At 56.8% G+C, this 15,386-nt stretch overlaps 1 protein-coding gene across 5 annotated transcripts in view; it reads right to left on the bottom strand.

Moving 5' to 3' along the window:
• Positions 1-347: 347 nt before the first annotated feature.
• The window catches only part of RNF41 (ring finger protein 41), a 39,691-nt gene continuing 24,652 nt past the window's right edge, over positions 348-15,386 (bottom strand). For 2 of the 5 annotated variants that reach the window (XM_075901896.1, XM_075901898.1), the window contains 5 exons: positions 15,139-15,251; positions 7,125-7,396; positions 5,668-5,803; positions 3,351-3,454; positions 348-2,060 (listed from right to left, as the gene is read on the bottom strand). In XM_075901896.1, the coding sequence (XP_075758011.1) occupies positions 1,709-2,060; positions 3,351-3,454; positions 5,668-5,803; positions 7,125-7,396; positions 15,139-15,228 (954 nt within the window). In that variant the 5' untranslated portion in view covers positions 15,229-15,251 and the 3' untranslated portion in view covers positions 348-1,708. Of the gene's footprint in view, positions 2,061-3,350; positions 3,455-5,667; positions 5,804-7,124; positions 7,397-7,578; positions 8,323-8,447; positions 8,525-15,138; positions 15,252-15,386 lie in introns of those variants that run through there. The other 3 variants (XM_075901899.1, XM_075901900.1, XM_075901901.1) reach the window with 3 other exon arrangements.

The following is a 15,386-nucleotide window of genomic DNA, read 5'->3' as shown; positions in this document are numbered from 1 at the left end:
CACCTCCCATTTCAGCAGCCGAGATGGTGGACACCCATTGGGCATCTGCTGCCCCTGACGACGGTCTCCGAGATCTGCCCTGCCAGCCGGGACAGTGCCACCGCACTTGGCTGGGGCAGAGGGTCCGATCTCAATGAGAATCTTTTCCGTTGGCGGACACAGCTCCGCCGCTGGCTGCCTGCGAACGGGAACCCAGGAGAGCCGCTTGCTCGGCCAGCAGTTACCTGGTAATTCACACTCTTAGCCTGTCAACCTATGTCCCCTTATTTCCAGCTTCCGGGCAGCAGATGGGGAGGGCTCAGGCTGTTCAGAGCCCAGAGAGATGCAAGAAGTCACCCAAGGGATGGCATTGTTAACGTCTGCAATCAGCACACACTTATTTATTGACAAATCTCTCCCTGGACCACACGCAGCCACCATGGGCACAAAGAGGAAATAAAGTTGAGCGAAAGAGGAAATAAAGTTCCCAGGCATGACCAACACTGAAAGAAAGGAACAAAACCAAAAACACAAACCCCCTCACAAATGCAAATAAATTAAATTCCCGACAAGTAAACTTAATCGAACCTGGCGGGATTCCGTCCTCTGTATTTTAAAAAATAAAATAAAGGAAAAAATACAAACAAACAAGGCCAAAATAAAGTACAAAACCCCCCGAAACTGAACCGCAATCACCAGCAAGTGTCTGGAAAAAAAAAATACATAAAGCTCTTTGTGGACTGTCCAGCACAGACAGACAGACAGACAGACAGACAGAACGGCTTAGCCTACGTTCTGGGTAAGAAGCCGTGGCAGCCGTCCCTGGCAGGTAGGAAGGCTGTCCATGGGACAGCAGCCCGTCTCCTCCTCCGGGGAGCCGAGCCACAGGCGCATTCGGGAGGCTCGGAGCGGGAGGGGAGAAAGGAGGAGGTGGAAGAGCTGTCCAAGAAGAGTTTAATTCCACTTAGCGGCCCTGGAGGATCAGTTCCCTGCGGGAGGCTGCCCCGCCTGAAGCCGGATTTCTCCCCGGTGCCGCGTAAGGCCACACGTCCAAGTTCCGGAAGCTCGGCTGTTTGGCTTCAAAAGGCCGTGGCGTTTCGATGGCGACAGGACCGTGCGGGGAGGGGAGCGGCTATTTGGCATCGCTCGTGTCTGCAGCGTAGCTCCCGGCCAACACGTCAGGGGCACGAGCAGCTTCCCCGGCCCCACCCCTCTCCCACGGCTGCGAAGTGGGGCCTGTCCACACAAACCCAGGCCCCGGGCAAGCGCCCGGCAGGAGAGCTGCGGCTTTCCCGCAGAGCGAGAAGAAACGAGGGAGGGGCTTAAAGCTTCAGAGTGAAGGTGAATGGTCGGGTTGGCCCCACGCCGAGACCCACTGGCCCCTTTTGGTTCAGGTCGCGGCAGGAGGCCACAGAGACGGCAGTATCCAGGCCCGTCAAAAGCCCCCACTTTCTAGGGGCCCGGTGCTATACAAAGCCAGGTAGGAGTCCCACGGAGTCTGGCACAAGGCAAACCGCCATTTGCCTGCGCTGCTGGGGGGCTGCTCCGTGCCCCACGGGAGGGCCCCCGAGGCCGGGAATCGCTTGTCAATGAGGAGCCACGCGCTTGGAGGAATAATGCCCTGATATAATGCTGTGACCGACGGGGGAGGGGGAGGGGGCAGCGGCTTAGACAAAGGGGTTTTGTTCTTTTTTTTTCAAGCACAAAATGTCTCTCTCTTTAAAAGTCTTTAGATCTCCTCCACGCCGTGTGCAAAGATCATCACCAGGCCCGGCTCCAGCACCATGTCCTCCCCCATGTGCTGGTTCTCGCAGGCCATCACCACCACGGCCTGCTTGCCGGGGATGCGCTTGGCCACGTAGTTCTCGTAATAGCGCCGGTTCATCTGGCGGGTCTCCAGGGTGGCCAGGCCCTGCGGCCAATTCCGTTCGTGGGCGTTCTCGATCAGCTCGTTGATGATGGAGGTGGGGCAGCCGCTCTCCACCAGCGAGCGCTTGATGACGGCCTGGAGCACGGCGTCCGGCGTGGAGATCATTCCGCCCCAGCGCGTCACCCGGGCGGGCTGCAAGGAGTTCACCCACCTGCAAGAGAGCACGGCGCCGTGAGACAGGGGCGGGGTGCGTTCACAGGCGGCGGTGACGGCTCCTTCCACAGGAGCCTTGGAAGCCGGCAGGCCAGCCACCTCAGACTGTTTAAGGGGCGTCGGCCAGGAGAGGTACAAGACAGAGCCAGCTCAGAGAGGACAGCCCAAATGAACATAGGGGCCCCCTCCGGAACCAGAACTCCCCCCCAGCTTGTCTCTGGGAACCCTAGCGGAGAGCCAGCCGCTCGCTCTCGTCCCAGCATATAGGGGCTGCGAGAAGGGACTAGGCCGGGAGGCGTGAGGCACAGACCTCGGCCCCCTCGCAGAACCTCCTTCCCAGCAACACCCTTTTCCAGGCCCTGACAGTCCTCTCTTTGGTCCTCCCCAGGGGAGCCACCCAGGCAGGGTTCCAAGGCCTTGTTCTACAGCAACCCAGAATGGCCTTGGACGTTCTCCATGGGCTTGGCTTCCCCACCCAGACTCTCCGAGCCGCCTGCTCCGACCATCTGGGGTCTCCTCCCCCCTAGCGCAGCCTTCACCTCCAACGCCAGCAGATGGGGTGAGCAGAGAAGCTGCAATTTTCCAGCTTTCGGGGCCCCCCGTGGACGAGATGCTGCCCATGTTCCGGCAGCAGAGGCACCAAACTCCCGGGAACGCCCACATCCGAGAGCCTCCAGAGCAGCGTTTTCCAACTGGTGCTGCGCGGAATCCCGGGGGTCCACGAAGCAGAAGTAAGGATTCCGCGAGAACGTGGCACTTCCCCCACCCCCTCTTAAAGAGACAGTCTATTTAGTGGCTTTTTTTTTTTTTTTTTTGCTTGCTAAATGTTATCCTGGCAACCCTAGGGATTCCTTGAAATTCTTTTAAGCTGAAAAGGGTTCCTTGGCCAAATAAATTTGGGAAACACTGCTCCAGAGGAAAACCTTCTCCCTGTGCTTTGAGGCCAACTTGGTGGAATTCAGTGTCCCTGAGCTGTGCCGAGTCGGGCCTTCGACCTGGTGCCCTCTGTGCTGGACTGGTGCAAAGACCGGACCACACCCCATTTGTACCAACTCCCTTTCGCTGGCAGGAAACCGAGGGGCAGCGCCCTGCTTTGGAACTCGCTGCAGGGACAGAATTTTACAGCTGCTGGGACCCCTTAACGTGAGCAGGGTTAGGCTGCCAGATTTCACTGTCACAGGGGTGCGTGCGTGCGTGATGCCTTAGATCCCCAGGTCTGCTTCCTGAACACGCCTCGCTGCGGGATGGACCGTTCCAACCAGGACTGCACGTTAGCAGCAGCACTTACTCTAGGATTTCGTTGTATTCAATGGTCTCTTCCAGGTTCTGCAGGTTGGGGTTGACACTGCGGATGGCTCGCATGTAGGCCTTCAGCAACTGGATGTCCCGTTTCTGAGAGACAGGGCAAAGGCAGAGATGTTTGCAACAGGCAGGAGTCCCTCGCACGTGCCGATTGGCTCTCCCTCCTTCCCCACCAGGCTGGAAGGGGGATGCAATCCAGGCACTGAGCACAAAGGTTTTCTGTGCGGCCCCACCTGGCAGCAGGGGACCTGGCCATCTTATTAACACTCAGGTGGTGGAAAACCCTGACTTCCCTGCTGCTGCCTGCTAAGACGGGCTCTTCGTCAGCAGCCGCCCACTCTCTGGCCATCCAGCTCTGAAAGCAGCAGCACAGAAAGGTGACGTGGGTACGGTGTTGCCACCCTTACTTCTGCGCTGCTGCTGGCGGGTGCTGCTTTCAGAGCTGGGCGCCTGGCCAACCCCCGCTCATTCCAACCCCCGCTCTCCAGCTGCCCAGCTCTGCAGGCAGCACCGAAATAAGGGTGGTAACATAGGGACCCTCCTAAAATAACCTTGTGATCCCCTTGCAACTCCCCTTTGGGTCAGGACCCCTAGCTTGAGAAAGGCTGATCTTCCCCTGTGAAATATGCACGTTCTCGGGTAAAAGCAGACCAAAGGCCAGGTTTCATAATCCAGAAGCCATTTTGCAGGGCTGTGAATCTGGTAGGGCCCTAGTCCTGAAACAGACTGAGGTCAGAGTTCTAGCCCTGCGAGAGCCTAACACAGAGGGGGGCCGCCACGGGTCACCTTATTGGAATTTAATAGAAACATGCAGGCTGCGGCTGCACCCACCGTGGCCCCAGTGAGGGGGTCTAATGAAAGCTCATGCCGTGCTGAGTCCGTCTGTGCTGCCCATGCGCATGGATGGTTTTTGGATGCAAAGGTACCAGCAGGGGCTCTGTGCTTGAATTTTAAATGTTTTCTGTCCGGGAGACAGCAGCAGGCGTCACCCACCTATTTTTGGGGAGGGAGGGGGAGCGACCCAGCGAATAGCTTTGCTGCATGGACAATGGCTCTTTAGGGTTGCCAACAGATACCTGAGGAGTACGCAACGGCCCCTTGCCTGAAAAGGACATGCCTGGGTGCCCCATGGCCCCTTGCCTGAAAAGGACATGGCCACGTTAGTTATGAGATCAGCCCTATTTTGGGAGTTACCATCACTCAGAGGAATGATGGATTTCCCTCCACAGGGACAAGATTATAAAAGGATGGGGGGGGGGGGGAGAGGTTCCTCCATCTCCATCTTTGTCTTCACTCCTGCTCGTGTTTCAGAAGCATCTCTGTGGTAACAGAGCGGGTAAGGAGAGCAGGCCCATCCTAACAGAGGATGCGCGCCGGAGACTTTGAAGCCAGCTGTTTGTTATATCTCTGTGCAGGGCCTGCATCAAGAACGTAGCCATTGATACGTGTAACGGGCTTTCTTTTTACCGTTCTCCTCTCGACCTTTTCTTTCTTTTTATTAATGAGCCGTTAGATTCTAAAGGGTTGGCCCAGCGGGCTCTGTGGGTTAACATCTGAGCTATCAACGGTGCTGAGGCTGGTCCTTTGGAATCGGGAGAACCTGTTCGGATCTGGAGAAACTGGCTTGATAACCTCTTACCTGTGTAAGGAGGGTGCCGGCTGCGGCACAGGGAAAGCTGGAGTGTCTGAGGGGATTGCTTGTGTAACTTCTTGCTGGTCAGAGTGGCAGCAGAAGAACACTGAGGGTATGTCTAGACTACATCCTCTGTCGCCAGAGGGATGTAAATTAGACATACCGAAATTGCTAATGAAGCGGGGATTTAAATATCCCGCGCTTCATTAGAATAAAAATGGCCGCTGTTTTTTGCCGCTGTGGCAATTTGCTGGCAAAAAGCGGCAGTCTAGATGGGGATCGTGCAGCAAGGAAAGCCTTTTCCGATTAATCCCGTAAACCTCGTTGCACGAGGCATAAGGGATCGGCGGGAAAAGGCTTTCCTTGACGGCCGATCCTTGTTTAGACTGCAGCTTTTTGCTGGCAAATTACCACGTTGGCAAAAAGCGGCGGCCATTTTTATTCTAATGAAGCACGGGATATTTAAATCCCCGCTTCATTAGCAATTTCGGTAGGTCTAATTTACATCCCTCTGGCGACAGAGGATGTAGTCTAGACATACCCTGAATGACCGGCCTGGTGCCTCAAGGAGGACCCTCCGCCCGTACCTAAGGCAATGCTAGGCCCTAGAGGCCCGAGCCAGAAACACGCCCCCCTCCCCCCCCGCCTCCCTACCCAGGAAAGCAGCTACCTGCTCCGCCAGCTGGTGCTTGTGTTCCGCCGACGTCTTCTCCAGCTCGGCGATCCTGGTCTGCTGCTGCTGCACCATGGACCTCAAGTGCTTGATGCAGTTGTGATTCGGCAGCTCGTCTTTGGGCATTTCCAAGCTGCAGGGAGAGGGAGAGAACGGACGGGGGAGGGGCAGATCAGGGCCGGGATTTGCCAGGAGAACATGCTGCCAAGGACCCAGCCACCTCCCACTACGCACGGGGATGCTTGGGGGCCGTGCAGCGGGAGATCACGTGGGCCCGAGTGAGAACGAACCACAGAGTTTTGGCCAGGATCTTCAGCTCTCGGGAGGGAGGGTTTAAGCCACTGGGGATCAGGGTGATGTTGGGGGGTGGGGAGAGAGAGGATCCCACATCTGCCTACTGCACATCTGCCCTGCTCGGAACAGCTGGTGCTGGCCACTGCTGGAGTAGACGGACCCACTACACGAAGCCCCTCACCGTCAGCCAGGCTCCCTAGTCCCTACCCGACCGGAGAGACAGTGGCCTCAGCTCAGCTTGTGCATCATAATACCCAGCCAGCAAGTGGCTGTCCTGGGGGGCAGCCTCACCGAGGCACAGGCTGGAGCCCAAACGCCCTGCTCTGGCCGACCGGGGGACGGTGGAGTCGTTCCATGGAGAAGAGGCCAGATGTCTCACTGATGCCAGCCCTTACCTGCCACGGTGCCGAGGAACATCCCCCCCCCCCCTCCCCATCTCCAGGGCTGGATGCTCAAGAGATTTAAAGAAGAGCAGGACACCAGCTGCCAGCAGGCCCAGAGACTGGGCCATGATGGCCGCCCTGGATAGCCCAGGGCACCACCGTGGGCAACGTAGGGATGTTAAATATAGTTCAGTATAGCCGACAAGCAGGGGAGCCGCAGAGGGGTTAACTCCCGGTCCCGGCAGCTCGCCCTGCTGCGGCTCTGCCTTTGAAATGTATGAAGAGCCGGCCGGTCCCCCCCTCTGCACTTCTGATTTTTAAATTCAATTAAGAGCCGGCAGAGTCGCAGCGTCGGGGGGGGTGGGGGTGGGGAAAGGCGTCAGGAATCAGCTGATTCCCGACTCATGCCCGGTCCTTGTTATTCCTCTGTGGACATGGTGCTGGGGAGAACCGGCTTTTAAGCTGGCTCCCCCCAGCACTATCTCCTGCTTCCCCCCAGCTTGCTGCCTGTGTTGGGGCGGGGGGGGGGAGCAGGAAGGGGGGAGGCTAGTCAAGGAACAAATTGACTCGTCGCTTACACCCCCAGGGCAGTGCTGGGAGTTTACAGCAGCACATCTGGCCAGTGTCCCTGCTCCGCCGCTGACTGGCTAGTGCCCCCCTCTGCCCCTGCGGGAGCAGGCTGACTGAGCGCAGCGCCCTCAGGCCAAGTCACTCCAGGCCTCTGTGCCTTTGGAACACGAGCCAGGCCTTTCCCCAGCTCCAGGGGGCGACCCTCACCCGCATCCCTGCTCGCACGTCACCGGCCGCTTTGGGTTGTGCTCGCAGTCGTGGAGGTGAGACATCAGGTTGTCGAGTCGCACGACGGCCGTGCAGCCGAACACAGCGTTGTCGCACGTGATCTGCAGCTTGGAGAGCATGTTCCGCATGATGCGGGGGACGGGGCGGAGGTGGGCGACCGTGACTACACTGCGGTCCACGGGGCAGGTCTGCTGCTGGGAGAACCACTGGGTGATGCAGGCGTTGCAGAAGGCGTGCTCGCAGTGGGGAGCCTGCGCGGGGAAGGAAACACAGGAGGCGGTGACTTCCCTGACTCCCGGCCTGTCGCTCTGTGGGTCACTCGGCCCCCCGGCAGCCCAGGGCAGCTGGGCAAAGCCAGGGAGAGCGCCCACCTCACAACCCTCCCAGGGGAAAGAGGAGCCGCGTCTCCCTCGCCCATCCCTGAGACATGCACAAGCACGTCGACTTCCCAAAGCGAAGCCGAGCCGGGGACCCGAAAGCTCTGTCACGCACTCCTCTGCTCTAGCCACTGGGCGACGCGGTCTCTTTAAACGTGGGCTTGAGGGAGCAAGGAGGGTCCGGACCCCTCGCGTACACCTGACAGAGGAGAATGGTACCTCCCGGCATTCACACAGCCGGGCAGGAAGGCGAAAGCTGTCGCTGCTCTTAGGGGGCAGTTGTAAAAGGGTTCCGCATCAGCGCTTCCTTGCAGATCTGGCTGACCCATCAGAGACCAGAGCTAAGCGCACACCCGGGAGGGTCGGACTCTCAGGGGTTAAATCTGTCCAAAAGCGGCTAGGCCCTGGGGGAAGAACTGCCCTGTCTGGAGTACAGCAAGCCCTGAACAGCTGGGGCTCCAATTCGTCTTCCGCAGCCCATTCGATGGCATCATTCATAACATTTCCACGAGCGCCTCCCAGGACAGATCTTGCTCTGACACTTGCTGGCCTCGCCCCTTGGAAAACCAGGCAGCTGAGGCTGCTAGAAGAGAAGACCCGAGTGCAGGGGAAACCCTGCCCTTTCCTGAGGGCGGAAGGGCAGCTTTTCCTCACTGTCTCCATCCAGTCTGCCACAGCCCCTCTGCCCAAGAGGGCCCCTGCACCGCGCGACCTGGCACGCGGGGTCACAGCCCCGCACAGGTCTGGCCTGGCCACCCGCCGTTTCAGATTTCGCTCTGGCTGTCCTTCATGATCTGTTAGCTCTACCAGCCTCGGTTAACAGCCCCCTGCCGCCAGCCCCCTGCCCCACCCACTTGCTGAAACAGCTTCTTTATCGCTGCTGCCCCTCCCCATCCCCGCGAAGAGGCAGGAGCCAGAGCAGAACCTGAACCACACGGTGGAGCCGGCTCCTGGCACCAAGCTCCGGAAGCCTCTGTGACATCGGAACATTTGGTCACCAGGGCTGTAGCGGTTACCAGGGAACCCTTGTTCCATGGGGCCAGAGACCATGTCCACACCTGGCTTAGGCCCATCATGCTGGTCAGGATCCCGACGAGGCGTTTTCCTAGGGCGACTTCCCAATCCCAAGCACTCATCAAGCCGTGCTCTATGACGCCCCTCCCGCAAGCATCGGCACGGACGCGAACACGGAGATGGCACATCCCTAGGTGGGTACGTGCCTTTCAGAGGCAGAGCCAGATTCCGGATATTTACTCTGTGCAGTGGAAGGACTTGCTGGGCAGCTTTGCACAAGGTGGTTCATTTCTCGGCCACGTGGCTTCCCCAGCTGTAGGTCTAGTGCTGCATTTAGCCATAGCACAAAGAGAGCCAGAAAGATTAAAGACCCCATCTTCAGGAAGGGCTGAGGGGCGGCTCAGCCCTCAGGGATAGAAAAATCGGGGGCCAAGCTCAGTGCCGTGATGACTTAAAGTATTTTACGTAGAACATTTACAAAACTCAAATCCATTTGTAACATGTTGCTAGTTCTTTACTGTCTCCCCAATTTCACAGTCTGAAATTGCTAACGGGGAGGCTTCCATTTGTCATATAGCTGGCCCCTGAATTTCAGATTCCACCTTCATTTTTTTCCTGACATGAACCTCACATTTTAAGGCCCATCCTGGAGCTTCATAAACATCCTGACTTCAAGGTACCACAAACTCAGATCTAGTAGCTTGAGTTGCATTTGCAACCAACAGCATCTTCCAATATATCCAACCTCGACATGTTTAAAAAAAAAAAAAAAAAAAAAAAAAAAAAAAAAAAAAAAGGTGAAATGCTTCCACTAGGCTACGGCTCCTCCATGTAAGCTGAAGTCAACGAGACATGAACTTCTAGGTCACTTAGGTGTCTAAATACCGTTAAAAGTCTGGTCTTAGAAAATCTGCCCCGGAGGGTGTGGTGTACGAACCTTCACAATAACGTCAAGAACAGACTAAAGATTAAACCGGCGTTTCTCAAACTGTGGGTCCCGACTCTTGAGCAACTTAGAGGGGGGTTGCGGTATCACAAAGTTTGAGAACCCCTGGATTAAACAACTTTTCACCGCCAACACTGAAAATGGGTTTTAAGGGTGAGACATGCCATTAAAAGGAAGGCTAATAAAAACACAGGCGTTGCATCTGATGCTACCAACATGGGCACACAATGTTTGCAGGATCAAAGACTGACATTTTCAGCCCATTGTGGGTTTGCTGGTGGTAGTTTTGTAAAAGTCCATAGCTTCCAAGTTCTGGAATTTACTACTCTGCATTCGTAATTTAGTTCTTTATAAAGCGCAAAGCTAAAATTTATATGCACCTGTTGTATGGTTGAGTTAGCATCAACCGGATTTAAATCAGCAGGTTTTATTTTAAATCAATCATTTAAGTCAGTGATTTAAACATGCCTGGACTGACATCCTGCTAGCCTGAGGAGAAACCAACTCACGCCGGTCAGAGTGCTTCGGAGCAAATGGAAGCTGGTAGCCATGCACTGTACTACCACCCTAACATGTGGCTACTCCCTGCACCTGTTCGTCCTTCCTGTTTGGGATCAGCTGCGCAAATGAAGTACAGAACTTCAAAAATCACAGTCGCAGTACTCGGTTTACTACAGGTTGAACCTCTCTAATTCACAGCAACATCCATGGTTCGGCGGGGTTTCAATTAGTCGATTGTGCGCCTACCATGGATGGGACCAAGTTTCCTGGGATCCTGTAAAGTTTGTTTACAGCCACCCATCCTGGCTCTCAGTGTTCTGTTCTTTCACTCTAAATTACCTCTACATGCCTTCTAAGAGCCCAGCAAGCAGCGGAAGGGCTGGTAATGCTGCAAAGGAGGGAGAAAAATTGTTCTTGGTTTCTGAGGATAGAACAAGCAGCAATGGGCTTAAACTGCAGCAAGGGGGGGGGGGGGTATAGGTTGGACATTAGGAAAAGCTTCCTGCCTGTCAGGGTGGCTGAACACTGGAATAAGTTGCCCAGGGAGGTTGTGGAATCTCCATCTCTGGAGATATTTAAGAGCAGGTTATATAAATGTCTCTCAGGGATGGTCTGGACGGTGCTTGATCCTGCCGTGAGGACCGGAGACTGGACTCAATGACCTCTCAAGGTCCCTTCCAGTTCTAGTGTTCTGTGAGTCTCTGAAGAGTTAACATGGCTTTTATGCTCTACCTACCTATTTCTTAGTGCCGATACCGTAACATTGTGTAACGGCACTCACAGTTTGCTATGAAGAGCACTGATGAGCCTTGGCTAGGAACAGGCTTATACAGGGTCTATCAGTACGGTCAGACATTATCAAGCAGCATCACAAGCATTATTCCATTTATTCACCTCGGGGAAAGAAAAAAAAAAGCGCACTCCTGTGGTTTAGCAAATTCTCTGGTTCGGCACCAGTCAGGTCCCGAGGGTGCCAGACTAGCGAGGTTCAACCTGTACGGACGTGATCCTCAGATTTAAATGTTTTACCCAGCACAGCCAGCTTGGCAAGCAGCAAAACCCTTCAGCCAGGAAAGCTTAACAGCTTGTGCTCCGAAGCCCTTTGGCTCACAACTTCCTGGCACAGCCGGTCAAAATCCCCAGCTGAAAGCCCCCATGCGGCTCACGGTTTCCATGTGCTGCAGCGCATGTGTTCGTGGCAAAGGTTTGCGTTACTGGCGCTCGGTTATGGCAGTCAAGCAGGCCCTAAGCTTTGCAGACACTAACTCAGTGATCTGGCAATTTCAGGATTCTTCCCTCAGCCAGCTACAAAAATGCCCCAGGGGGTAAGACAGTAACCCCGTGTCTCTGCATTAGGGACGTGAACGGCCAGTCAACTATCCGATAAGCAAATGCTTATTAGATAGTTGACACGTTAGTCGACTAGTTGCTTCTCCCCGCCCCTCCTTGCTTCCTCTAACAAAGAGACGCAAATGAGGACTCCCCCGCTGACCCCAAGCTCCAGGCGCTGCCGCTTTGAAACACCATGCGGAGCCTGACGCCGGGCTCCCCGCAGCATTTCAAAGTGGCAGCGCCGCATGGAGCCTGGGGACAACTGACCATGGGCTCCCTGTGGCTGAGAGTCCCCCACTGGCTCCCTGCTCCCCACGGCGCTTTCGCTTTTGACGTGAACCAACGGCCCTGGGGCTGTTGCTACACTTCAAAGGCGGCGGCGCCCATATCGACTAATCGAATAGCCAATGCAAACTGCCCCACTCTGCAGGTGACAATGCAAACATTGCTGCCTAAAGAGAACAGCCTCCCTGCCCCGTCAGGCGTATGGACACAGGGGCCTCAGAAAGGGCCTGGGGTCAGGAAATCCTGGTGCACAGGCACAGCCCGGTAACCTGTCATCGGTACAGCAGTTACTCCGGTGATGCATCGTCTGACTGATCAGCTCCAACAAGCTGGTGAGCAGGAAGAGCTCCCCTCCTGGGTGCAAGGAGGACTCCTCACCCTCACGCCACCTGTCAGAGACCGCTGCTAAGCTCGCTAACTAAATCCATCCCCGTCCTTGCGCTAGGCCACCCACGCGGCTGCTCACGCTCTTCCCAGCCGGGATTTCCTCCTGCGCGCCTCACACAAGGAGCAGAGCAGTTAGGGTCACGGTGCTCCCAGCGGTTCAGAGGAGCGCTTCCACCGTGGGCAGGGAGCCAAAAACATCCCCACTGCCCCCAGCTAAAGGCTTAAAGAGAAGCGCTCCGGCTGGCTAGGCTCCCTGTTCCTTCTGCCGCTGGCCCCGCAGCTAGTCTGTTTCGCAGCTTGGCTCTTACAATCCACTCCCATGGCTCGACTGGCTGCGTGCGTGGGGGCGGCTGAGAAGACAGTTCGGAACACACAGCGCTATTCAAGATGCCAAAGGATCGCAATGTTCCCAATCCGGACGCCCTCCACTTGCCTGGGTCTAACGATTGCTCCTAACAGGTGGCAGGGAGAGAGGAGAATCAACGCACCAGAAATCTGGTGGCGGCTGCTCGAAAAGAACAGCCAGTCCCCCTCCAGGCACGGTGACCCCCCCTACCCCGCACTCCCGGCTGCTGTGGGTCCTAGCAGAGACACACAAGCACCTCACCCTTGTGTGATCAGGGCATGGATCGGGGCTGCATGTGCCCCATACCGCCTCGTGCACCCACAGCCGGCTGGCGAAAATCCCGCCATTCAAATCCCACGCGGCTGACAACTCCAAAGAGGGCAGGTCACGGGATCCATGCTGACTCCAGAATCTCTAAGAGAGGGAATGTAACTGTTCCCTCCCTCCCTCCCAGGGTCAGTCTGGAGTCTACTCCAGGTGCCAGGCAGGGCCATGCCCTCCTGGGACAGCAGGAGAAGGGAGTTTCAGCTGCGTCAGTCGAACAGGGAGTGGAGCCCGAATGTCTAGTTAACTTAGCTGGTGGTTGCCCCGTGGGGCTGGCTGGCAGACCTCAGACTGGCACGTTCCCAAGCAGGCGGAAGATGGGGCCTGTGCCCGGGGGAAGCACACGTCAGCTTCCCACACGCCGGAAATGACCACAAAGAGGCGGGAGGGGCCGAAGGGCTCCGGCGGGCGCAGCCTCTCTTCTGGGGGTGCGGGGCAAACTTTGGGGGGGGGGGGAAGGCCGGTACGACAGCAAGCGGCGCAGGCCCAGTTCCGGGAAGCCGGGGTGGACTCAGGGTTCGTTTCATTCGTTCTCAGCAGCCCGGGCAGATCAGACAGTGGGCGAACTCAACTAGGGGCAGGAGCGGTAAACTGTGGGTCCCATTTCACTGCCGCAACCGGACCACGGGAACCGACGGGGGGCCAGGGCCACCCTGCCCTTCGTGCCACGGTGGCGTAAGGGCGCCCGCGGCGCTGGGTGACACCGGGATGCCGAAGCTCTGATTGTGCACCCCCGCAGCAGCGGCGGCACACGGGCGGATGGAACACGTGGGGCTCGCTTCAGAGCTCAGGAGAGCCTCGGCTGCCACAACCTAGGCCCTCCAGGCAAGGCACCGGCCCTGGTCCTCTGCAGATCCATCAGATGGCAGGTTATTGTGCCTGACCCGCAGAGTCGTCCCAGCTGTACCCGAGCTGCAGCTTTGCTGCAAGGACCAGGGGCACCTTGTGTGTTGGACACACGTGTTAAATACTCCGCTCTCTGCTTGCTCACAGCTTTGTGCATGGCTAGCGAGGGGCCGTCAAATCCGGCTGACTTAGTTAACCGGTTAAACTTTAAGATTAAACGGGGACAGATGGGGGGGCCCTCCGTGCCCACTGCAGCCAGGTGGGAGCAGCCCCCTGCCTGGAGCGGGCCCCCCAGGGCCGAAGCAGCCCCCACCGGTTAACCATAACCAGCAAGCATCACCTGTTAAGAGTGATGCTTACCAGTTCACCGGTGAACCCTTCACATCCCTATCATGGGCAGGGGAAAAGAAACGAAAGCAAAGCTCTTTCCTCGCCCTCCGAGGGAAAAGGCCACCAAAATCAAAGCCTGAAGCCCAGCCTGCACGTGGCCGGGAAGGGCCCGCCCTTCTTTTCTGGCTGAGCTTCTGCACACGCAGCTGTGCCCGCAAGTTGAGAAGAGGGATGTTTACCCCCGCGTGGGTGCGATCTATTGCCAACACCCCTGGCTGAACGTGGCGAGCTCGCGTCTGGTTTCTTTCGAGAGGTCGGCTACGGACATGTTGGTCTCTGCCCCTGCCTGCACTTTCTGGGTCAGTGAGGGGGACAGCTGGACCGGCACAACCAGCCAGCTGTACTGCTTGGGGAGGCATCTTAAGCGAGGGATAACGCTGCAAGGGAGGAATGCTGAGTCTTAGCACAGCCCCTAGAACAGGGCAAATCGGGTTCATCCAGCATTTAAGCAACGTCCTTGGCGACAGAGGGCTTCACCCACGAGCCACCATGCAGACAAACCCAGCACCCGGGTCTGCTCACCCCGAAGGGAGTGGCAAATACTCATAAAAGCCCTTTAGCATCCCAGGATTCCCCCCCGGGAAACACCACACTGCATGCACAAGGGTTTTTGATATGGAACCGTTCAAAGCCAACGCAGACGCTGCTCCAGAGCTGGTAGGTTTCGAGATGAGCCTTTTCCAGCAATATTTCTGCCAGGATGTGTTAGAGCACAGCGATTAAACCCTTGTTTGGCTGCTTTGGGCCAGCTGCTGCTTTCAGACCGCGACCCGAAGGGTCGGAACTAGGGATGTGAAATTTTGATCAATCAACTAAGCGAGCACTCAACGAAATTTCCATCGATTACTCGGTAAGGGGTGGGCGCTCGCTATCATGCTGCGTTTCTCCCTTTGAAATGTACAAGAGCCGTCTGCACAAAGAGGGAGAGGTGCAGCAGTAGGGACGCCTCTGCCTCCCCTGCCCCCCGAGGAGACGGTGCTGGGGGGAACTGGCTTTTAACGCCCCAGCACTGACTCCTGCTCCCCCTCTCTTGCTGCCTCTCTTACACTTATCAGACAGTCGACTAGTCGCTTACACCCCTAGTCGGAGCTGCACCTGTACACTCAACGTCTCTGCCCACACACACGTGGCTGCGTTCGCCATCCGCCCTCGCTAGGATGGAGATGAAACCGGAGAACAGAATCCCCCGTAAACCTCTCCGATCAAAGAGCCGAGGGGGACTGGCTGTCACTTTTCAGCACCTACCTGCACCGGCTCCTCCAGGACCCCGCTGCAGATGGGGCAGATAAGGTCTTCGTCCACATCGCCCTGAAAGCGCGCTACATCATACCCCATTGCTCATTACCGATGCCAGAACCCTGGAAAGAGAGAAGGCAGGCGATCAGGGGCAGGCAGAGGCCTGTAGGGTGCTCACTGCAGGGGGGACAAGGACACACTCACGTTCTGCTCCGGGGAAGCAGAGAGCCGAGTCTGATCTGGGAGTCGGACGTCCC

Source organism: Pelodiscus sinensis, chromosome 19 (genome assembly GCF_049634645.1).
Source record: "Pelodiscus sinensis isolate JC-2024 chromosome 19, ASM4963464v1, whole genome shotgun sequence".
In the NCBI taxonomy this organism is placed as follows: Eukaryota; Metazoa; Chordata; order Testudines; family Trionychidae; genus Pelodiscus; species Pelodiscus sinensis.
Note: the sequence above shows the minus strand (reverse complement) of the source record. Positions and strands in the feature narration are given on the sequence as shown.